We start from the raw sequence: 25,805 nt of genomic DNA on the forward strand, positions 1-25,805 counted from the left end.
CATTTACTTATTTTCTATATTGATTTGTTCGTTACACACACACACACATACGTACGTACGTATACATACATACAAATCTTGGGCTCTCCATAATGCTAAATACTGGCCCATTAAACTGGGCTAATGAAAAGCTCTATTTTTGTCTATTCCACCAATGTCAGCCGCCCTTCATATCAGGATATGCAGGGAGCGTAGCAGGTGCCCTGTGACAATACATCTGGCGGTGTTACCCTGACCGATTTGTCATCGCTGGAACCGAAACCAAGTGGAAAGCATTTGTGTAAACATATTACATGAGCATATTAGAATACTAAATAGGAACTTGTAACAAAGCTTCCAAAAAAACAAAAAGGGAATACATTTCTCTGAAAACCAAGAATACGGATAATGCTCGATCGCACTGTTGTCTGGATGCTAAAACGAAGCAGATGGAACCGTAAAGGTATAAAAGGGACAGCTGCTTTCACGAAGAAACACCGGTACCAAAACAGCAAACCCTCCATCAGCAGGGATCCAACCTGACAAAGCATGCAGTTACCATAACTTCCACAAAACGGGTCAATGCTTGTTCTATGGGTTTGTGTCAATTTGATAAAAGTTTAAAATAAGAGTTTTGGTTTTTGTTTTTTTTAATTGATCAGAACTTTACTATATCAAATAATTAATGAGTTTGATTTACGTGGCTTAACATGAGTAACGGCATAATGAGAATTGTGAAGAGTAAAGGGATTCTGGGAATAACGTACTATAAATAGCAGACGATTTACGATTACTGATCACTGCACCGTATCGGTGTAAGCCGGCTCTGCATAGACACGTTTAGGGATGACTAAAAATAAAAGTACCCGCGGTTATAATGATGCTGCTCTGAATGATGGAAGCAGTAATCTATAAAATGTGTCTAGCCAAAGAAGGAATGAAAACATACCGTATGCACAGGTCATGGCTGCCTTTCAGGGACACGGGGAATAGGATGCACATAGAAAAACGTTTCTGTGTGCGTTTAACACAGAACACCCTGCCACAAAAGCCAACGATAGTAGCGCTGTGCTATACTTTAACATAATGAGTGATCATCATGACAAATGAGGCGCAATAGGGTGCACATAAAGCAAAAGAACAAAGTTCATGAATTGGAAGCTTAGCTCAGAACACCTAAAATGTAACAGCAGCAGAAGTTACCAGGGCCGGTATTTTGCATTATGGAGAACCCAAGATTTGTATGTATGTATGTATGTATGTATGTATGTATGTATGTATGTATGTATGTATGTATGTATGTATGTATGTATGTGTACATACGTGTGTATATGTATAAAACTACTAAAAAAAGATTTGAGAAAAACACATGCACTCTTTAGTAACTAGGTTAAGGGCATCCGTGGACAGTAAAGATGCCCCATACAGTCATCATACACACATTGGGATTTATTGATCACATTTAGTCCAAGGGGTCTAATAAATTCCCAATCTATACCACCATCAAGGGCAGCACCACTTTCAAAGTAAACAATACAGTCATACTGGACACGGAGTGCAAATGGGTACAAACTCTCAGACCTTAAAAAAGATATGCTCCTTTGGGGTTTAGTACATCTACAAACTCTCTCTCGCTGAAAAGATCAGTATTATCGCGGCAGATTTGTTACGTTATTTTAACAGGATTACCGAGATAAGGCGTACGACAGATGTGCCGCAGGGCGGGACCAGAAGAACGAATAGCTGTATTACATTAAAGTGATTGGATTACTAAAGTGACAGCTGGCCCGTCGCATTCAGTGGATGGCAAACTACAGGAACGGCAAGTCAGGTATGGAATTTTACATTCAGCACATCATTTACAGCCAGATTACAAAGGTCAGGATGAAAAGTACAGGTGTGATGTTTTTCGGTCACCATGTCACAGAGTAATTTAACCCCTTGGCTGCTAAACCATTTCCCACCCTGGTGCATCTCACGTTTAAACGCGTTTAGAAGTACATTTCTTGGGAATGGCGTCAATTAAACAGCTCTAGCTGCCCGGGATGTTAAAATATGCCAACAAAACTATATATTTTTAGAAACTACACCCCCAGCTTCAGCAAATGAGGTCTTAGTTGTATTTGTATCACAAATCTGACGTGCCCAACAAATAAGTGAATATCACACTTCTAAAAATAAAAAAATAAAATTTAAATTAAAAGCGAAAAGTTAATGTCTTGCGCACTCCAGTCTTGTGCTACGAATACATGCAGCCCCTCATTTGATGCGCCAAGGGGTGTAGTTTCTGAAAATATATACTTTATGTACCATAATTTAACTTTCCAGCTGTCTAGAGCTGTCTAAATGCAGGCATCACCCCTAAATGTTTTAAGACAATTTTTTAAGATTTTTAAGATTCTCCAATCTGCCATATCTGAAGTTAAAGTGGTCTAGACATCTGGGAAGTTAAATTAGGGTACATAAACTACACATTTCAAGAAACTACACCCCTTGGAGCTTCAAATGAGGGGTTACATGTATTTCTAGGGCAAAAGTTGAGTGCAGAAATAATGATGGAATATGTCGCTTTGGCTTGAAAATATGTTTTTTCTAACCATAGCGACATGTTCATTTGTGTCTTGCGCACTCCAGGTTTGTACTAGAAACACATGCAGCCCCTCATTTGATGCCACAAGGGGTGTAGTTTTTGCAAATGTGTACTTTTTGTGCCATAATTTAACTTCTTACGTGAGCAGTAATGCCACGTCAAGGCTTCAACCCTAATTACTGATCATTCACACACCTTTCATATCTCCATTCACTCGCAGAAGCACACACCATACGTTCCATACATTCACTCACAGAAGCACACACCATTCTTTCCCCTTACAATCCCAAAGAAATGATGGTAAAGGGAGAAAAAAAAAAATCACTTTTACAGCAAAAATAAGTTTTGCAGTAAAAATGCAAGGAGCTCCAGGGATAAGATTGTTACTCACATACCGCACAGGCTAAATGGCTGATTTTAATAATATTTACAGTTCAACAGGATTTCAAAAATTGCCTTCCTCTACCATTGGCTAAATTTAAAATTTAGTATTGGCCATTTTTAAAAAGGGAATGAGACTTTTTCATAGCTATATGATCGCTGTGGTAACATTGGCTACCACAGTGATCATTTAGCTAGAATACTTACTTTATTTTTTTTAAAGTTAAACTAGTTTATCCTTAGATAATTTAATTTGGGGGTCTCTAGGCAATTTTGATCTTTATTTATCTGCCTTTGGAGACCCCCAAATAATTTTTTTTTACATTTTTATTTTTTTAACTTAATATTTTTTATTCTTTTTTCACAAGCATTATACCGTTGGAAAGGTGAGGCGATTACCTTTCCAACGGTATATGTTGGGGGTCTGTAGCTGCTTAGATGCCTGAGATACAGGCATCTAAGCAGCATGCCCCCATACCGCTTTAACTGACAATTGTCAGTTATTAATAAAGTTGCGCGGTGACGTCATCGCGTCATTACGCGCGACATCACCGGCCGGATCGGGTGGTCCCAGTGATGCCCTTCAATATGAGGGGCAGATCGCCGGGATAGGTGGTGATGGAGGTCCACAGACCTCCATCAAGGTAGGGTAGTGCTAGCGACGGCATGGTGCCGTCGTTAGCACCTGACTGGGACTGCTAGTGACGGCACCATGCCGTCGTTAGCAGTCAAGGGGTTAAGAGCAGATCACATTAAGATAAGGTGAATCAGGTATGTGACAGATACTATGTCCCAACATAAACAGGGGATATACTGTATATTCACTAATCCAGAAGTCTCCAAAACAATTGAAGGTCTGACCTCAACGAGTTTCCACTGCGAGATGGACTGAGCCGATCAGATTTATTTTAAATGTATAGTAGTTGTGAATAACTAGGGTTACACTACCGTTGAAAGGTTTGGGGTCAGCTAGCGGAGATGGCTCAGTTGGTAAACGCCCTGGCTGTAGTCTTTTCTGGCAGTCACAGGGTTAAATCCGGTAAAGTCAACATCCTTCCGAAGTCGATAAAAGAATCAATTGGGTAATAACATCTATTATACCCATTTGGTTAATTCCGAGAGCGCACACTAAGAAAGTGCTTCGAGTCCCACTGGCAGAAAAGCGCTTTATCAATACTAGTTCTTCATGGAAAACAAGGAAATATCTAGCGGTAACATAATTACAAAAGGTTTTCCTAACGATCCATTAGCCTTTTAAACTTAAACTTGAATTAGGGAACACAACGCGCCATTGGAACACAGGAGTGCTGATTACTGATAAAGGGCCTCTGTACATCTATGAAGATATTGCTACAATAGTCATTTGCGACATTAACACCGTCTGCGCTGGATTTCTGATCAAGTTCATGTTATTCTAACGAACAAAATTTTGTTTCTTTCAAGTACAAGTAAGTTTGTATATCTTCCTGTAATGTACATGCCAGAAAATCATTTGCAACTTTCAACACATTTCAAAACACGTAAGTAAAAGCAGATTAAAAAAAAAAAAAAAAAAAAAAAAGTTTCCAGAACCGTGGAGCATAAAATATCGAGGTGTTTTTAAGAAATATCCTACATGTGTTTACAAGATGTTGCTACTCATTTAACTCACCGGTTTCGGCATCTTGTTGGTTGCTCGTGTCCTGCCTCTGGGATAGACTGTCCTCTCCTTAGAGGGAGAAAAAAAGGGGGTATTATAATCACTCAAAATAAACGGATACTGAAAAGCCTTATGTATGACATGCAATGCTGACAACGCCACATATAACACACATCTTCACAACAAAATCAGTGCAAAATTAAATATAGCAAGAGGCCAGACATTGGTCGCTTTCTAGCTGTTTACAGCTTCCATGACGCCTGCTTGGCCTTTGACTGGAGAACCGCTAGGATTAACGAACAATATAGTCACTTGCTGGCTAATCAAATACTATTATATGTAATTACCTGCGTTGAAGCTGCAGCTACAGAACTGCACCACCCCTGTGACCTAATGATCCTCACAACTGGTTGGCTGCAGCAGTAAAGGCCTCCTACTGAGACCTATGGGAGCCCCAAAAGAAGCCAGCGCTAGGTCACGCGTACGGATGTGCGTTCAGCCAAACATCTCCTGCACGGTAAATACCTGGGGATGGGGCAAATCTTCATTGGGGATTCTACAGAATCCCAACTCCAATTTGTAAGTTGGACAGCACAGAAATGTAAAGAGGCCTCATCCCAATCTTATGCAGTAAAGCGCGTGCAACAGCTGGAGAGTCCCTGTAACATTTACACACCGCATTGGGTAAACAGACGCACTTTCCCAGCAGTGGAAAACCTTGGTAGGATTAGTTGTGACAATGTTTAGGCCCAGAACGGAACTGTAACGAAACAAAGTTTACTGACCTAGGCAAGGGTCAAAGGTTTCCACATAGTTTACTTCTCTTCTCTGACGCTACCCATCAGGCATTATACCGCGCGGTGACATGAGCTCTCCTAAGGTCTTTACCGACATTTACAAAGAGACATGCAAATAAACACTACATCCTAAATATATTCATGTTCTGATGTGCTGTATGCCTATAACACTCTACATGGGTAAATAATGGCTGATAAGGTCATTTAATGTATTAAAAATAAAAAATACCCCAGCAGTCTCATGGGGGGGGGTGTATTGATTGGCAAAGGTTAGTAAAATAAATGACCTGATAATTTTATTTGTAAAAATAAAACGTACACAATGTGTGGAGCAAGGACTTATTCCCCAGTATAATGAATATCTATGATTTATATTAAAAATATACAGTAAATTAGTAACTAAATATCCTCAGTTCCATAGCCAATGTTTGGGAGAAAACTAGTAGGTCCGGCACAGAAGGCACGCTGCGGGAAATAAGCACAGGGAGGTATGCTATGCTTTTTAGTTTAATCTCTTTAATCTTTTTTAAAGTTTTATTAATATTTTTCAAAAATGACTTAATAACCCTGTTTTGATATTGTGTTCCTAAATAAGTGCAACTGAAATTTCATGACTTTCTCTGCCACAAGATTAAAGAAGATTTGCAGGTCCCCCAAGGTCTGTTCACACCCACATATAGGGGTTTATTCACTAAAGGGAGCGTTGCCAGGAGAGTTTATTTCAATATCGTTAAAGGTCAACACTAGTACATTTCTCCAGCAAAAAGGAGCCTCAACAACGTATAATTGAATGTGTAAAGAAACCTCACTAATTTCACCCCTTGAAAATACGTCACGGAAATACATCCTGTTTGCGACGACTAATGTGCCTGGCACATCATCAGGTTAAACAGGTTTAGAAAGAGACCAAATAACGGTGCTGTAAATGTCTCGCTGGCTGGATTACTGAGGCATTCAGCGGCACTGAACACCCATTCTGGAGAACGGTCACAAGCACCATAGCGAGAGATTTTGCCTCTAGCAAGATGGTGGCCCGCATTAAAAATAAATAAAAAAACAAAAAAAAAAAAACACAAAAAATATTACCACAAACACTAACAAAGGGTGGTGGTACAATTAGTGCATGGAAAGCGTTAAAGACCAACACCTGAAATGTTTTAAACATACATAGTTCAATTGGGTTAAATTGTACTGGCCAGCGTCAAAGACATTCCAAATAGGATGGGGGCAGAATGACCAGTTTTGAAGAAAATCAGGACAAATATTAGGTTTTTTTCATTAGTTTTTGTAAACGAGTAAAAGATTTTTTAAATAAAAAAAAAAAAGTTAAAAAAAATATATATAAATTTGTGTGGGTCCGCTAAATGAGAGAGAAGAAAGTTACAGATAAACCTGAGCACAGCAGAAATGGGAAAACAGCCATTGTCAGTAAAAGTACAAAAAATAAAAAGCTCTGTGCTTAAGGGGTTAACTACAGGCCCATCTGAGCTCTCACTGCAGCAAAAGTTCACTGGAGTTGGACCTTCATGATGTATAAAAGGAGTCTTTATCACAAGTCTCCAATCCATAATGCACCCAGAAACCAGGTGCTTCAATCTTTTAACAGACCCACGTTTGTAACCCATGTTTTCTGTTACAACAAATTCACTTTCTCCCCTTAAACCTACAAAGACAAGAATCTGTATCCGTCATCACAGCCACAGAGATGAAAGGGAAGTTATATACTCGATACTATTCCATCAGCACACATTCTTCCCCTTCCAGTCTAACTGGTAGCTCTTACACAGAAATTTCCTTCTAACATAGCTTAGGTAAAATGCAATGTTATAAGTTGTTAGCAAGAGCGTGCTCCACAGTATACACGTGAGAACTGCTATAAGATTGAGGCACATGCGTGTTATTCAGAGATGGGCAGTCTCTCTGAGTACTAGCTACCAAGTACTGCAACCCTCATCATGCTTTCTCAGAATAATGGATGCTTCCCAACTTTCCGCCAGACCTCATAGCATCGGGACAAAGCAGGGAGCTGGTGTTTTGAACTGGGGGAAGGATTAAAAATCGCCTATGCAACAGTTATCGCTAAAAGCAAGATTTTTAGGCAGGTGAAAACACACCGAAGCAACGACAAGCACAGAACCACCAGTTTCCTCCAAAACGGTGAGCGGGTTGTGGTGTCGCAAGCAGCTTATCTGACAGCTTTTACCCCACGCAAGCTCACTGGTTTATCAATGTATTATGCAGGGCTACTCCAGCTCTTCTCCATGGCCCAGAGAGATTGGCCCTTAATGCACAGCAAAGTCACCAGCAACCTGTGCTTAAGTGAATATGCAAAAAAAAATATCATTAATTTAACAGGGAAGGATTATTCCAGGAGAACGTAAGACTTCAAAAAAGTTAGACGAACTTGGTCGTATAGTTAAAGTGGGAAGGTTGGATGTTCTGAGTGTGGCCCTCACAACCTTCCAACAGCCCAAATGTTTATACGATGCCCCACTTGTTATGCCTCTTTAACCATCGTACAGCGCTGCAGAATAAGATGGTGCAATATAAATCAAATAATAAATGGCAAGTTATAAAACCTGACTCCAGTGAACTATCTGCAATTACGCTAGCCAGCTCAGCTATTCTTGCTGAAGAAAGCGGAGGTGACCCTTCACAACGCATAATGGAGCCAGTCAATTGAAACGGCAACTCTCCTGCACATTTCTGATTGAGTCAATAAATCCCTGTTCCCATCACCTATGTTATAAGCACCACCGCTATTGCCCACTTTGCAGTCCTGTTTGTGTTTCGATAACCCCGTGCCTGTATGCTAAGTTTAAATATAAGAGATTAGATTACAATATCAAAAGGAGATTCCATTTGGTCAGGACAATATCATCAACTGGATATTATAATAAAGTGCTTTTTCTTGAAATAATGTTGAGAATTCTTAATCAGTACGTTTAGTTTAATGTTAAAGAGAATTACAAGAAGTATATAAGTCCACTTTGTAAACATTTTAGAAATGCATCCAATAATGGACAATCTGTGCTAAAGCTTTAAGATATCCTAAAAACAAACAAACAAACAGTAGTATCACTAGAGATGCGTGCATTTACTGTTTTAGAAAAATGAACGGTATGTATCATCCACGACTCCTAAACACATTTGTCACAAAGTGACTTTTCAACCGGTTCATTGTAGGGACACATCTCAAAAAGAATGTTATTGCTTGTTGAAATGTAAGAAATGCTATACCAGAATACTTTGCAACTAACTTGGTTAACATTTGCTCTGGGCTTGTATCAGAAACCATCAAATGGTGGTCCCGGAGAATGACTGTCCAGCCGATATCTATACGAGGGAGTATGCAAATAAATGTATTGTGTCTGCCCCCTCAGCTGGTCTGCATCAAGACACGCTGGACTTCAGCCAACGAATGTGCTTCCTGGAGCAAGAAACAGATGTGTAGAGATGCTGAGGACAGGATATGGAGGAGCTGTTATGATTGGGTTGTATGGGTACACAAGCAGCCTAATGACAACTTATTGTTATTTATTGTTTTATATAGCACGATTTCATTCTGCAACGCTGTACAATGGGTAAACGAAGCAATTAGTGCATAACCATTTGAGTCAAAGAAACAATGTAGAAGTTGGAAGAGAACTAAAAACGTCGACCGCTAGGAAGTCAGAGGACGTCCAATGCGAAGCATGTTAGGACAGGAGCAAATAACTGTGTCTGGGCACCCGGCTACTTTCTAGTATGAAAACAGGCTGACGAAGGCTATTCAAAAACGTGATAAGTCTTAAGACAAGGACTGATCACTCTCTCAGTAAAAATAAAACATCCTTACATTTAAACCTTCATACCATGAGAAAAGGCCAGGGACTAAGGAAAGTATTCAGAGGTTTGGCCGAATGGTTCTTATCGCCCATCGCTTTTTATGTTTCTACAATGGGTACAATGAAAGGAGCATACACAACACACCTGGATATACAGTGCACATACACCGATCAGTCATAACATTATGACCACCTGCCTAATATTGTGTAGGTCCCCCTTTTGCCAGCAAAACAGCCTTGACCCGTCGAGGCATGGACTCCACTAGACCTCTTAAGTTGTGCTGTGGTATCCGCACCAAGACGTTCGCAACTTAAAGGATCTGCTGCTAGGTGGGACCTCCATGGATGGGACTTGTTTGTCTAGCACATCCCACAGATGCTCAATCGGATTGAGATCTGGGAAATTTGGAGGCCAAGTCAACATCTCGAACTCGTTCTGTTTCTCAAACTATTCCTAAATCATTTTGGCTGTGTGGCAGGGCACATTACCCTGCTGAAAGTGACCCATGCCATTAGAGAATACCATGTCTATGATAGGGTGTACATGGCCTGCAACAATGCCTTGGTAGGTGATTCGTGTCAAATTAACATCCACAGGGATGGCAGGAGCCACTGTTTCCCAGCAGAACATTGCCCAAAGCATCACACTGCCTCCGCCGGCTTGCCCTCTTCCCATAGTGCATCCTGGTGCGATGTGTTCTCCAGGTAAGCGGCGCACCTGGCCATCCACGTGATGTAAGGGAAAGCTCAATTCATAAGACCAGGCCACCTTCTTCCATTGCTCCGTGTTCTGACACCTTTCTATCGGAACCAGCATTAACTTTTTCAGCAATTTGAGCTGCAGTACCTCGTCTGTTGGGTTTGACCACACTGGCCGGCCTTCGCCCCCATGTGCATCAGTAAGCCTCGGCCACCCAGGACCCTGTTGCAGGTTCACCACTTTTCCTTCCTTGGACCACTTTTGATAGGTACTGGCCACTGCAGACCGGGAACTCCCCACAAGAGCTGTCGTTTTGGAGATGCTCTGACCCAGTCGCAAATTATCATTGTCTGCATTTGCCTCTTTCCCCACCCCCTTCTCCCATATAGGTTAAACAATGTATATTAAACTTAAAAAGTACAAATATGCATTCTTCACTGTATGGGAAAGAGGATTGTTTCCTCTTGTTTCTTTACCTAATGTATCTGTTGGTCTTAGTCCATCAGTTCTAGCTTTGTCACACACCTTGAATATAAGAGATGTATAATGCACTAAGCAAATTACTCATATGCAAGAAACACACAGCAATGTGAACTGCTAGCACATATAGCCTATAGTACAGTTATACCAATGGTTTCTAGTTTCAAAACTCACATTTGTAAATAAGGATTAAAAAAAAATAAAAAAAAATTAACAGGCCACTTTTTTCTGAAATATTTTTAGGTTTTATGTAGGATTAAAAGCGCAAGTAGATGTGATTTAATTGCACTGCCAGCAAAGGGAGAGCTCTGAAGACTTCAAGGAGATGTGGGTGTCAAAAGGGTGTTCAATAAGTATTAAGGTGAGGGCTCTATGTATGCTATGTGTTCCCCCACACCAAACTCACACCATGTCTTTATGTATCTTGAATTGTACACAGGGGCACAGCCATGCTAGAAGAGGCAGTGGAACTAAGTGGCCACATGCCCAAACCCTTCACAAAAACAAACAAACAAAAACAGCCCTAGACATCTACCAAACAGCGGAATAATTCATCAGACCAGATAGTGAATCAGGATTCATCACTCCAGAGAACACATTTCCACTGCTCCATAGTCTAGTGGTCATGAAGCTCCTGAACCATACTGTTTGTGTGGATGTTGCTTCCAGAGGCAGTTTGTAGCATCACTCACCATATAGTTCCAGAGGACTGGAGACTGTGCTGTGTGCTTTACCACTCAGCTGCCCTGCTACCTATTCATCTTCACAATAATAACATTCACATTAAACCAGGGCAGATCTAGCAGGGCGGAAACTGTATAAACCGACTTGTGACATCCCATGACCACATATAAGGTCACTGAGCCCTTCAGTGTGACCCGTTCTACCACCAGCGATATCAAGGCAATGAGCAACACCGAAAAAGAGAGCAAAAAAAAAAAAAACAGGGCACCATGTGATTGTCACCAGAGTGATCAAAAGTGCCATATTGAAAGGCAGTGCACCTTTTAAATATGGCACTGCCCTTCTCCAGACAAGTGCTTCGGAAGCAATCACTTGTAGTGTTCACGAAATGCATTTTTAATTAATCCATTTGGTCATTGCATTTTTTATTACATAAATAAAAAAATTAATTTTTGGGGCGCGCATTCCAGTTTTTCAACAGCTTGTCCTCTCGGATACATGTCCTATTTGTGACATCTTTAACGAAGGCCAACTCAATTTACCCACCTATCAAACCATATATTTTTTAAAATGACACACCCCATTGGCATTTTAATACAAAAATCACACCCATGAATAGCCATGAAGCGTACAAAAATGGAAAACAGTCCAGTCCTTAAGGGGTTAATAATAACATTGTTTTATATAGCACTATCACATTCTGCAGAATTGTACAATGGCTAACCAAGGCATAACATAACCAACTGAGTTAAAGTCTATAGTATAGCTGTGTGGTTCCTTTAAATTTTCATGTTGCAGATGAATGGGAGGATTCTGCCCATATCACCCCATAGGCATTTGCTCCCCAGCTAAATGCCGCGCAGGGGTCTGTTCAAACTTTTCTGTTGCCGAATCTTCAGTATAAAGAAGCCTTTTTGCTGCTTGTTCTTTATAAAGTCCATTTGATGAACAGGTCATCAGAGCGTGGCTGGTATTGCCCCTATAAGTATTTGTATAATATTAACCAGTGGCTCACAAGAAATGGTCTACAACACATTGGGGCTTTTTACACCACTGAAAGTCTGTCTATATTTATCTTCAGGGGTAACTGACTGCGTATGCCTGCATGCCATCGGCATATAATTCCTAAGTATCCTTAGGCCAGGCTGTGAGAAATCCTGAACACATGCGCATGAACAATGACGGGTTACGGCTCCACGAACGCGTTGCACGCAAAACACTCGAGGATGGCACTCCTAGCGCTTCTGTTGCTGCGGGAACACAGTTTACATTGGAAGACCAGAACATTTGGGGTAAGAACATTATTTTTTATACACACTGTAGAAAACATACGCTACATTGTGAATTTAACAACCATGGTTGCATATTATTGGAACATCAAGCTCACCATTTCACAATTCACACAGTACATTCGCATAATAAATGCGCCTTCCAGTCAAGGATGTACTGTTACCTTGCTGCCATGATACCATTAATTCCACAGAATAACAAAATAACACTTTCCTATGATGCAATGTGTCATATCCAATCACCTGCTACAGGGCATAAAAAATAGGTTGCCTCATACACAACGTATAGAGTTGGTGAATACATTCCATTGTATTCACCAAGCTGCCTATGCCAACAGCGGGCCTATGCCAACCGCGGGCCTCGCCTTGTTACCAGACTCCTCCTTACACAACCTCAAGCAGTCTCTGGAACTGGTAGGGGATTGTGAGAATTGTAGTTCAAAAACAGGTGCGGGTGTTGTTGGCAGTCGAGACATTGACTAGTTCAGTAAAATACAGCGGTTACGTTTTGACACTTTACAGAATATAAACGCTAACCTCTTTTTTGTTGATGTTGCCATTTCCTTGCATTTGGGGAGATTACTCACCGCCAGCTATCTCTAGCGTAGGAGTTCCAGGAGGTCCAACGAAACCCACCACACAATGATCTCAAGTGCTTCCCCTTTCAGTAATTTGCTGGTTTACGAAGTCAGAGTGAATAAGGGAGTTTGTTTTTGTACAAACTCATGAGTTCAAATACTTATAAGCCAGACATAAAGATGTAGAGGCCATAGCTACCCAGATTTCACAGGAACAAGTGTCAGCATCAGACCTATGCCTATCCCATGTAGGCTTAAAAAGCTTGACTGAATTAACTTCTACCACTTCTGCTGGAAGTCTATTCCGTGCATCCAATATTATCTCAGTAAAGCAATACTTCCCGATACCACGTTTAAACCTTTTTCTTTAGCACTTCACGCTTGTCATAAAACAGACGTATATTCCCATCAGGAAGACCAAGAGCACATTGTAAAGAGAGATTTCTATTCAAATCTGAAGAAAGCAAACATGTTTACACCTCCAGCATCACAAGTAGTCATATGATACAGTCGCTGTACAGTGGGTAGACAGGGCTACAGAATATGATGGTGCTATATAAAACAATACAAAAATAGTCATGTATCAGCTTGTCTATTGTACCCTTTGGGTGCATGGACTGTAAGAAAGGCTGCAGAAATTGTTTGTGCTATATAGAGGATAATACGTTTGAGATCTTCTTGGACATAAATTGCCAGAAACTATCCGAGTATCACATATTGAAATAAACAGCAAAACATAACTCCTATTACATGCCTGATATATCGCCATCAATATAAATATTGACTCAAGCCCAGGCTTACAACACTTTTTAAACCGGTGGAAATTAACCATTTCAGGGCACACTAGTAGCATCCAAAGCATAAAGCGTAGGTTTCTACCTGTAGTACATATATGTAATCTAATCTATGACATTAATATTCAAAATTACTGTTATACATGAAATTAATAAATTATTTTAAAAAATTAGAACGTTGTAAAGAGGTGCTGTGCTATTATGGTACATTAACCCTTACCAAGTTGTCTTAGATATTAGATTAGAAGCAGATTGCATGGTGTTATCACAATAGTGGAAAGAACATAATAGCTACTGTACAGCGCCGTGGAATACGATGGTGCTACATAAAACAATAATTATAATAACCAATAGCATTACATTTTATAAAATCAATGTGTTGAGACTTTCTGGTAGAGAAGGAGGTCCTCTGTCTGAGAGGTTACAATGGATAAAATTATCCAGGTGATAACATATGCTGACGGTTTGACCTCAGTGACTTATTCATCAGCTTAAACAAAAATAACAGGCCTATACGTACGGGAATACAACGGGGTGTCTGGCGTTTTAGACTTCATATCACCCCCTGGGGTCTTTATACAAACAGACCGGGAGCGCAAACTGCTAACTCTGCCCTGCCTTCTACTCCACCGATAAAGCACCTAACCCCCCAACCCACCGTGAGACTGCACCTAACCCCCCCAACCCACCGTGAGACTGCACCTAACCCCCCCAACCCACCGTGAGACTGCACCTAACCCCCCCAACCCACCGTGAAACTGCACCTAACCCCCCCAAACCACCGTGAGACTGCACCTAACCCCCCCAACCCACCGTGAGACTGCACCTAACCCCCCAACCCACCGTGAGACTGCACTTAAAAGTTTACACTGCCCCCAGTGCAGTGGGTAGGCCAGGGCTCTAAACTCAGAAACCCCCAAAACACAGCGTGATGCACTGACAAGGACAGGAAGATTGTATGTATATATATATATATATCTGACACACATTATATATATCCCATTAGGTATTAGCAACAACTAGGCCAAGTTGAAGGGTTAAAGCCGGTCTCCCTGCCCCGCGCTCATTAATAATGTTATAAGGGGAAAGCTAAACTTCCACACTCCCGAGGCCCGGCAAGCACCCCACCTTCCCCCGGGGCCGTAATTACCTGCCAGAGGCCTGGGAGTTCTGCTCACTCGCCCTGTCCTCCTCCCGGCAGCGGGCTCCGTTACTCGGGCAGCTCTGTAGGATGTGTCGGCAGCGAGGGCTGGGGCCGCGCAGTCTCCCTGGGGAGGAGGGAGGGGATTTGGCTGTGCGCCCGCTACAGTAGGATGGATGGAGAGAGGAAGGGAGGGGATGACAGGGCGCCTGACAACAGCTTCAAACAATATGGCCGCCCCGCTCCTCATGCCCTCAGCCCGGGGAAGGGGAGGGAAGGCAGCGTGCAGGGGGCACGAAGAAAATGGAGACACTCTGGGCCGCTTTAACAGACTTGTGCGCGCCTAAAATTTTGTTTGGGTTCAGAATAAACTTCCCTCAGTTTTAATAACTTGGAGTGTAACAGAAAGCCAGCACTGCCAAAATAATAGAAGTTATTATAAACTGTCTGGCTTTTACCTGTCAAACATTATTTTTTATTATTTCCATCGTTGTTTAATAGTGGTAAAGTATATATTTTATCATTAATATTTTTATAAATATATATATATGTATATTCTTGTCATTAATTCTTAATATGTGGTTACGGTAACCGTGGGGACACGCACATAAAACACACTGTCATTGGTTAACCCCTATTTACAAAATGCCCTCTGGGCCACGGGAAACACTCGTTGCCGGGTACCGATTACTTCCTCACAGTGGCGACTCTAGAAACAATATATAGGGGGGGCACACAAGATACCACAGTCAAACTGGGGGGGCATTAATAATGTCCACCATTAAATCATACCACTGAAAAAACACATATATATATATATATATATATATATATATATATATATTGCCAAAAGTAATGTGCTATGGAATGATACTTTTGTTATTGGCCAATACAATACTTGATCATTCAACATGGGAAGCCTGAAGCCACAATTTAGTAAGACTAATCCTTGAAATCCTTTAAACAACACAATACCTTAACTTTTGCACTAAATGATTTCAGGGCCTAATGTTAGATCCTGCTGCTGATATATATATATATATATATATATATATATATAAGCCCCTGCTGCCCATATATATTAATATTAGCCCCAGTTGCCAATATATATATTAATATTAGTCCCTGCTGCCGATTTTGCAGGTATTTGCAGGTATACATAAATAATGTATGGAAACATAGCATAGCAGATATGGATCTACAGAAGAACACACAAACCCAGCTTTGCAGGTACAGATCAATTGGAATTCACATAAAAACACAGCATTAAAGGTATATTTAAAACCCCTAAGTTACAGGGATAGATCACAGGTTGCACACCCCAACCACGCGGCCCACATAGAACCTGGCCAGCACCCAGATAACACACATAAGATTTGCCATCTTTGTCCCATATACACCCTGCCTGTGCCATCTTGGTCCCCAAGGCTCAAACATCCTGCTAGTGCCATCTTTGCCCTTCCACAATTATACATCTATGATACACACAAACACATTAACTCATGCTCTCCCTCATTCAGACAATTCATCCACATATTAACTCATGCTCTCCCTCATTCAGACAAATCATCCACATATTAACTCATGCTCTCCCTCATTCAGACAATTCATCCACATATTAACTCATGTTCTCCCTCATTCAGGCAATTCATCAATTTTAAGAAACTACACCCCTTGGAGCTTCAAATGAGGGGCTACATGTATTTCTAGGACAAAAGTTGAGTGCACAAATAATGATGGAATATGTCGCTTTGGCTAGAAAATATGTTTTTTCTAACCATAACGACATGTTCATTTGTGTCTTGCGCACTCCAGGTTTGTACTAGAAACACATGCAGCCCCTCATTTGATGCGCCAAGGGATGTCGTTTTTGCAAATGTGTACTTTTTGTGCCATAATTTAACTTCCTACGTGAGCAGTAATGCCACGTCAAGGCTTCAACCCTAATTACTGACCATTCACACGCCTTTCATATCTCCATTCACTCGCAGAAGAACACACCATTCTTTCCCGTTACAATCCCAAAGAAATGATGGTAAAGGGAGAAAAAAAAATCACGTTTACAGCAAAAATAAGTTTTGCAGTAAAAATGCAAGGCGCTCCAGGGATGAGATGGTTACTCACGTACCGCACGGGCTAAATGGCTGATTTTAATAATATTTGCCATTCATCAGGATTTCAAAAATTGCCTCCCTCTACCGTTGGCTAAATTTAACCCCATGATCAAAGGCATAATAGGATTTAAAATTAGTATCGGCCATTTTTAAAAAGGGAATGTAACTTTTTATAGCTATATGATCACTGTGGTAACATTGGCTACCACAGTGATCATTTAGCTAGAATACTTAAACTTTTTTTTTTTAAAGTTAAACTACTTTATGTTTAAATAATTTAATCCATTTTTTTTTTATTTTTATTTTTTTAACTTAATATTTGTTATTCTTTTTTTTACAATCTATATACCGTTGGAAAGGTGAGGCGATTACCTTTCCAACGGTATATGTTGGGGGGTATGTAGCTGCTGAGATACAGGCATCTAAGCAGCATGCCCCCATACCTCTTTAACTGACAATTGTCAGTTGTTAATAAAGTTGCGCGGTGGCCCCGGTGATGCCCTTCAGTTTGAGGGGCAGATCGCCGGGGTAGGTGGTGTAGTTCCACAGACCTCCATCAAGGTAAGGTAGTGCTACTGACTGCAAGGTGCCGTCGTTAGCACCTGACTGGGACTGTCCTGGGTGGTTACAAATTCGGCGGGGGGCAACAGAATAACCTAGGGGGGGGCAATTGCCTCCCCCTTGCCCCCCTGTAGCGACGCCACTGACAGTATCTATTTATATTTATATATATATATATACACACACACAATATATATATATATATATGTGTGTGTGTGATATATTTATACTTGTGTAGGTTTAACCCTTTAAGGATGCAGGTATTTTATACTAATTTACACTTTAGGAAACACAGGGATTAAGCTTTTAGGCTCTGTCTCTCCTTCCCTGTATTCCCCCATTATTTTATATGACAATTGTTAGGGATATTAATGAGACAAAATAGGCAAAAGCCAATATTTTATCACATACGCAAAATAACGACGCTATCAAATATTGTAGTACCACATCCACAATATGAATTTAAGGAGATACCCTATATTTTATCTCCGATCCTAAATTCTTTCAGATCGCCGAAAATTATAATTCAAATCAGATATATATCACCAAGATAGTCAATCAAAAATATTTATTTATTGTGAATACAATTTATAAAATCTATATATGGGTCACACAGTGCATAATATAAAACACAAAGTTCTTAAAACATGTCAAAATTGAATCAATTCAAATACAATATATTATCGATAGTTATCAATATGAATTAGTACTATATGAGTCTAACACACAATTAATTTCCAGTCCACTCAGCAACCAAAAATTTATAATAATCTGGGCAGTAATAAAAATATCACTATCTCTCTAATATTAGTTCAACTAATATAACAAATTAAAAATAATTTAATTGTGTCTGAGTATTAGTGAAATTCCTAATAGATGCAAATAATGTCAAACTTCATCTATAGGTAAAAATACCTTTTCATTATTGTTATTATCACGGGTTATAAGCTGCAGTCTCACAAGCCGCCATATACAATAATGCAATATAGTACTTCCCAGAAACAGGGAATTCTATATGAAGAAGACAAAATTCATCTCTATTCAGAATAATAAAACAATTATAATTACCACCACTTGTTGCTGTTGTCCAACTGGTACTTGTAGAAGTTAATCCAGGTTCATTGGCAAGAAATTAAGTGGAAAAGAAAATAACTTTCTACCAGTTATATAGGTTAGAACTCAAAGTAACTCCAAGAGTGAAATATGGTGCCAGAATCTTAAGATTCCAATTCTCTGGGGTAAATTTGGTGAATAAGTCCGTCCGGGTCTGTCTGTTTCAGGGTGCGATCTTTTTAAGGTCCCCTTCTTTCTTTTTTAATTATCCAAGACATAAGCTTAAAAACAGAGCTTATTATCATAGCCTCCACCTCTTGATTGGAATTCTCCAATCATAACGGTGGGTTTTACCCATTAAAATTAGGATTTCTACTCATATTTACACTGTTGTAATTTCTTAATTTACCTGTGAGAGACGCTCTGGTCTAAGAATTAACTTAAAACCATTAAATATGTGTTTGGAATTTATCCTTGGTTACCCTAATCGCCAGGTGTTACCTCCTAGATAGTAACTCAGGCCTTGGTAGTCTTACCATGTATCCCCCATTCCAAGTTACATTTCTAAAGATATGCAGCGTCTACTCCTTAACTTTCTCATGGAAGATAACATTAATTGTATCATACATACTGAAACATCTCTATACATGAATACTTCTTTGTTCTCAATTATAGAAAGAGCAAGGACAAAAAAAAATAAAAAATCATCACTACATGATTAAGTAAAATAAAATGGCTCTGACTCCATTTTGTGTTCATGTAAAGTACAGAATATATGGAATACATGTTTTCTATCATAAAATATCTGACACAATGTATCAAATGTCTTCATCTTACTCTCTTTCTTAGCGATATTTGATGTAAACAAACTGGTGTCAGTAACGTTTCTTCCTCTTATTTGGCAAGATGTACATTTGCCACATTGATGGAAGCGTTTGTTAGAATTTAGGAATGTCTTTCTATTATAGTTTATTTTTCTCAAATTTAGATTGATACCCAAACTAGGCGACCCTCCAAAAGTTATCCCCGGGGGGTTTGTGCGGAAATTAGTTTTGAAATCATTATGTTTCGATAATTTTGGCCAATGTGGCCTCATTATTGTTTTTTTAGATCACTGCGCCATTTATCATATTGGAGCATTAATGACGCTATCTCCTTAAATTAATTATCTCTGCAGTTGGGTTTAAGAGATCTCCTTTTTTAAGTTTAGCTGTCTCCTCGAAAGCTCTGGGAACCGGTGCCTGACGATAACCTTAAAAAAAGGAATTCACTGCTCATTTTCTTCGCCTGTTCTTCAAAAATAATATTATCCGTACAATTTCTTTTTATTTCCATAAGTTGTTGCTCAGGATTATAATTAAACCATGAATTATAACGGCCGCTATTATATAGAATAAAATTATTCACATCTACCTTTTTAAAAACGGGTTTTGTTCTAATACTTAAGTCTTCTACATAGATGACCGTATCCAAGTAAAACCTTATTACCGAACTCTGAGGTCACCTGGATGCCCCAGCTGTTACTGTAAAGAAAAAGAGTGAGATACTCAACAATGTATCATCGATGTATCTTCTATAGGATACGTGGTTCTGAGGTCTTGATGGAGGCAAGGAAAATATTTTCAAATATAAAATAAGTTCAAGGAAGGGCATTTTTGTAATCTTGTAAAATATTAAACAATAAAGTCCCATTTGAAGTTTGAGCATTTATTCCTCTTCCCCATATTTTTCAATTCATCACCTCTTCAGCTCTATTTCCAATCCTCCTGGCCTCACCCAATGATGTGAATATAATGCACCAGATGCTGAATATTACAGAACGAAATATTTTATTGTAGGCTAACTTATCTACTAAACTTATCGACCGTCTAAACTATGTACATTATGATTAGTAGAAATGTAGCTAGGGCCCAATTTTGTAGAAGGTCCCTGAAAGGCGGCGTCTTCTTCTCCATCCCCAGACAATTAATCGTTCATGAAAGGGATGCATCTGAAGTTGTATGAAATGCACTTCAGGCAGTGAATGATCACAAAGAGCCCAAGACAGCCGAGGGCAGCGAGGCCAATCGTCTTCATGGCGTAAATTGAGTCCGGGTCGGTGAATTTGCGCTGCTTCAGCGGGTCTCTCACCACATTAAGGCGGAATCCAGCCTTCAGTTTACCGTCCAGCCAGCAGTAGTAGATGCCTTTGTCACCGCGTTGGACGGAATGAATGTTCAGGTGGTTCCCATGGTCAATAAAGACCCGCATGGACCCTTTTTGCCCAATCAGGTAATCTGCAAGGTACAGTCGCTCTTTATCCTTGTCCCAGGCTACCGAATGATGTGGTTTGGCATCTGGACAAGCAAGGACTAGGTTTTCCCCTAGAGCGTGCGTATGTACCTGCGTGGGTGCCTTAGGGATAAAGGGAATGTGCTTCTTTAGTTTGTAGAGGCTGTGCATCAGGCTTAGCAGCTTCCCGAAGAAACCCTTTTTTGCTTTGTAGCAAGGAGTCTCACAGCTCCTAATCAATATTTCAGTTTTCCTGTCGGCCAGGTAGGGCTTGAATCTTGCTGGGACAGCTCCAGAGCCACAGGGGGCCACATCAGCCTTACTCACCCGGTACCTTGGGAAAATGTACGGGCTTTGAAGGTAGCACATTCCCAATCTCCTCTGCTCTCCTCTCACGTCACAGCGGTCGCACTTGGACCAATCCCACAAAGCAGTGAATGCCGTGAAGTCGTTCATCTTCAGCTCCGGCTGTGGATTTGCATGCTTGTCTGCAAACGTGATGTGAGCGTCCCTGGATGGCTGGATGTCCACGTTGTATCCGTAGAAGAACTGCCCGTCTAGAGTGCCGCAGATATAATGTCCAGATTCTTCCGGCTGAGCCTGGAAGACGATGAGGTTGAACATCTTTATATCGTACGAGAGATGGGCAACGGACTGAATCTGTCCTCGTTTGCTGTCCACGGCGGTAGCCGTAATTCTCGTGAGAATGCGCGTGTCCTTTGCACCTAAGTTCCTTTGGTAGTACCACACCACGGAGTGTACGTTATCCGGTTTGCAATTGCAGGGTAGTTCAAAGGTCATGTCAGCCAGGTACGCAACAGAATCAAAAAGTAGAAAAGCAGGGCAGGGAACAACACTGTAGATGTCCTCCTTTTCTGTAATTTCAAAGTTCTGCGCTGGAGACAAGATGCAGAAAATGGCCACCACCCATAAAGGTGAAGAAGTCCACAGCGAGGCATGCGCCATTATCCTAGGAAAGTACTGGGACGCAGCAGTAGCTTCCAGTTAAAGTCCACACAATGTCTGTGTCTTTTTGTTTGCTATATAAGCAACGCGATAGAATTCTCAATCCAACAAAAACTCCTAACAGCAGCGGGGAAACACAGGTGATGTGCACTCCGGTGCTACAGCAGAGTAACTGAGCGTGGACACTGATTGTTCTTGGAGTGTGATGCTGAAGGTTCTATGATGTCACAATAGACAGCTGCACACTGAAAATTTCACTGATGATGTCACAATGGTTTTCCCTGCATGGCTGTACTGTATAAGTGTTGTAACAGCATTTACATATATCTATATACACAGTGTGTATATATATATACAGTATATATATATATATGCACACAATATATATACATATATAGATATATAGCATATATATATATATATACACAATATATATGTACAGTATATATATATATATATATATACACACACAATATATATATACATATATATATATAGCATATATATATACAATATATATATATATACACACACACAATATATATATATATACATATATATAGATATATAGCATATATATATATATATACAATATATATATGTACAGTACATATATATATATATATATATATTGTTTGCATAAGTATATGATGATGTCACAATGGTTTTCCATGTGTGGCTGTTCTGTTTAAGTGTTGTTACATATATCTATATACATAGTATATATACCTATAGTATATATATATATATATATATATATATATATATATATATAGATGTGTATATGTATATATACACATCTATATACAAACAGTATCCAGTGGCGACTCTAGAAACAATATATAGGGGGGGGGTACACAAGATACCACAGTCAAACTGGGGGGGGCATTAATAATGTCCACCATTAAATCATACCACTGAAAAAACACATATATATATATATATATATATATATATATATATATATATATATATATATATATATATATATATATATATATATATATATATATATATTGCCAAAAGTAATGTGCTATGGAATGATACTTTTGTTATTGGCCAATACAATACTTGTACATTCAACATGGGAAGCCTGAAGCCACAATTTAGTACGACTAATCCTTGAAATCCTTTAAACAACACAATACCTTAACTTTTGCACTAAATTATTTCAGGGCCTAATATTAGATCCTGCTGCTGATATATATATATATTAGCCCCTGCTGCCCATATATATTAATATTAGCCCCAGTTGCCAATATATATATTAATATTAGTCCCTGCTGCCGATATATATATAAATATATATATAAATATTAGACCCTGCTGCCGATAGCAGGTATAGATCAACACATTAACACACAAACCCAGCTTTGCATGTATAGATCAATTGAAATTCACTTGTGATCTCAGCACTGAAGGTATATATCAAATAAACTGAATCCGACATACAAATCCTGTATTTGCAGGTATACAATAATAATATATGAAATGTAGCATTGCAGGTATAGATCAAATCAATACATGGAAACAGCATTGCAGGTATTAATCAACTGAACAAGACATACAAACCCTGTATTTGCAGGTATACATAAATAATGTATGGAAACATAGCATAGCAGATATGGATCTACAGAAGAACACACAAACCAAGCTTTGCAGGTACAGATCAATTGGAATTCACATAAAAACACAGCATTAAAGGTATATTTAAAACCCCTAAATTACAGGGATAGATCACAGGTTGCACACCCCAACCACGCGGCCCACATAGAACCTGGTCAGCACCCAGATAACACACATAAGATTTGCGATCTTTGTCCCATATACACCCTTCCTGTGCCATCTTGGTCCCCAAGGCTCAAACATCCTGCTAGTGCCATCTTTGCCCTTCCACAATTATACATCTATGATACACACAAACACATTAACTCATGCTCTCCCTCATTCAGACAACTCATCCACATATTAACTCATGCTCTCCCTCATTCAGACAATTCATCCACATATTAACTCATGCTCTCCCTCATTCAGACAAATCATCCACATATTAACTCATGCTCTCCCTCATTCAGACAATTCATCCACATATTAACTCATGTTCTCCCTCATTCAGGCAATTCATCCATTTTAAGAAACTACACCCCTTGGAGCTTCAAATGAGGGGTTACACGTATTTCTAGGACAAAAGTTGAGTGCACAAATAATGATGGAATATGTCGCTTTGGCTAGAAAATATGTTTTTTCTAACCATAACGACATGTTCATTTGTGTCTTGCGCACTCCAGGTTTGTACTAGAAACACATGCAGCCCCTCATTTGATGCGCCAAGGGATGTCGTTTTTGCAAATGTGTACTTTTTGTGCCATAATTTAACTTCCTACGTGAGCAGTAATGCCACGTCAAGGCTTCAACCCTAATTACTGACCATTCACACGCCTTTCATATCTCCATTCACTCGCAGAAGCACACACCATTCTTTCCCGTTACAATCCCAAAGAAATGATGGTAAAGGGAGAAAAAAAAATCACTTTTACAGCAAAAATAAGTTTTGCAGTAAAAATGCAAGGCGCTCCAGGGATGAGATGGTTACTCACGTATCGCACGGGCTAAATGGCTGATTTTAATAATATTTGCCATTCATCAGGATTTCAAAAATTGCCTCCCTCTACCGTTGGCTAAATTTAACCCCATGATCAAAGGCATAATAGGATTTAAAATTAGTATCAGCCATTTTTAAAAAGGGAATGTAACTTTTTATAGCTATATGATCACTGTGGTAACATTGGCTACCACAGTGATCATTTAGCTAGAATACTTAAACTTTTTTTTTTAAAGTTAAACTACTTTATATTTAAATAATTTAATTTGGGGGTCTCTAGGCAATTTTGATCTTTTTTTATCTGCCTTTAGAGACCCCCAAATCCATTTTTTTTACATTTTTATTTTTTTAACTTAATATTTGTTATTCTTTTCTTTACAATCTATATACCGTTGGAAAGGTGAGGCGATTACATTTCCAACGGTATATGTTGGGGGTATGTAGCTGCTTAGATGCCTGAGATACAGGTTTTTTTTTCAAATGCTGGATCGATCCCTTTGTTGTTTTTTTTGTGTTCATCTAAGCAGCATGCCCCCATACCTCTTTAACTGACAATTGTCAGTTATTAATAAAGTTGCGCGGTGACATCATCGCGTCATTGCGCGAGACGGCACCGGGCGGATCGGGTGGCCCCGGTGATGCCCTTAAGCTTGAGGGGCAGATCACCGGGGTAGGTGGTGTAGTTCCACAGACCTCCATCAAGGTAAGGTAGTGCTACTGACGGCAAGGTGCCGTCGTTAGCACCTGACTGGGACTGTCCTGGGTGGTTACAAATTCGGCGGGGGGGCAACAGGGGGGGCAAGGAATAACCTAGGGGGGGCAATTGCCCCCCTGTAGCGACGCCACTGCTTCCTCACATGGGTTTTTATATCTCTATACCTTCAATAAGTGAAACAATCGTTTAAAGACTGCATTTTGCGTTTACTCATGTTGTCTTTTTCTTATATTAAAATTAGCTGGATGATCTGAAACTTTTAAATGTGACAAATAAGCAAAAATAGAAGAAATTGGGAAGGGGGCAAATATTTTTTTTACAGCACGGCGGTTTGTTTGCTCGGAATTCATTAGTGAGGATCTCCAGCGACAATGCCTGAGCTGGCCCTGCATAATGCATAATTTAATGGCTGAAGAGAATTTGAGGAAGTTTTACTGATTTAACTATGCCTTACACAGAGCCAGCCAAGCTCTGTACCGGGGTAGGACATTTATAATGTATAGGAGACGAAACTCTCCCTTTAGTGAATACATCCTAAGTGGAAATCATGACACAGCATACAGGGAGTAGGAAAAAATAGGGGGTACATCATGGAAATAAATCAGTATTAATGTTGGTAGCCCCACTATCGCATATGCCCCGAT

General features: G+C 39.8%; 1 protein-coding gene across 1 annotated transcript; it reads right to left on the bottom strand.

The window, feature by feature from the left end:
• Positions 1 to 20,572: 20,572 nt before the first annotated feature.
• Positions 20,573 to 21,844, bottom strand: LOC149288929 (Ig-like V-type domain-containing protein FAM187A). Its single transcript, XM_089491188.1, has one exon. It carries the CDS (start codon positions 21,842 to 21,844, stop codon positions 20,573 to 20,575), a length of 1,272 nt encoding a protein of 423 aa, XP_089347314.1.
• Between the last annotated feature and the right edge of the window lie 3,961 nt (positions 21,845 to 25,805).

Source organism: Sceloporus occidentalis, unplaced genomic scaffold (assembly GCF_023333645.1).
Source record: "Sceloporus occidentalis isolate IW3139 unplaced genomic scaffold, rSceOcc1.0.p SCAF_49, whole genome shotgun sequence".
In the NCBI taxonomy this organism is placed as follows: domain Eukaryota; kingdom Metazoa; phylum Chordata; class Lepidosauria; order Squamata; family Phrynosomatidae; genus Sceloporus; species Sceloporus occidentalis.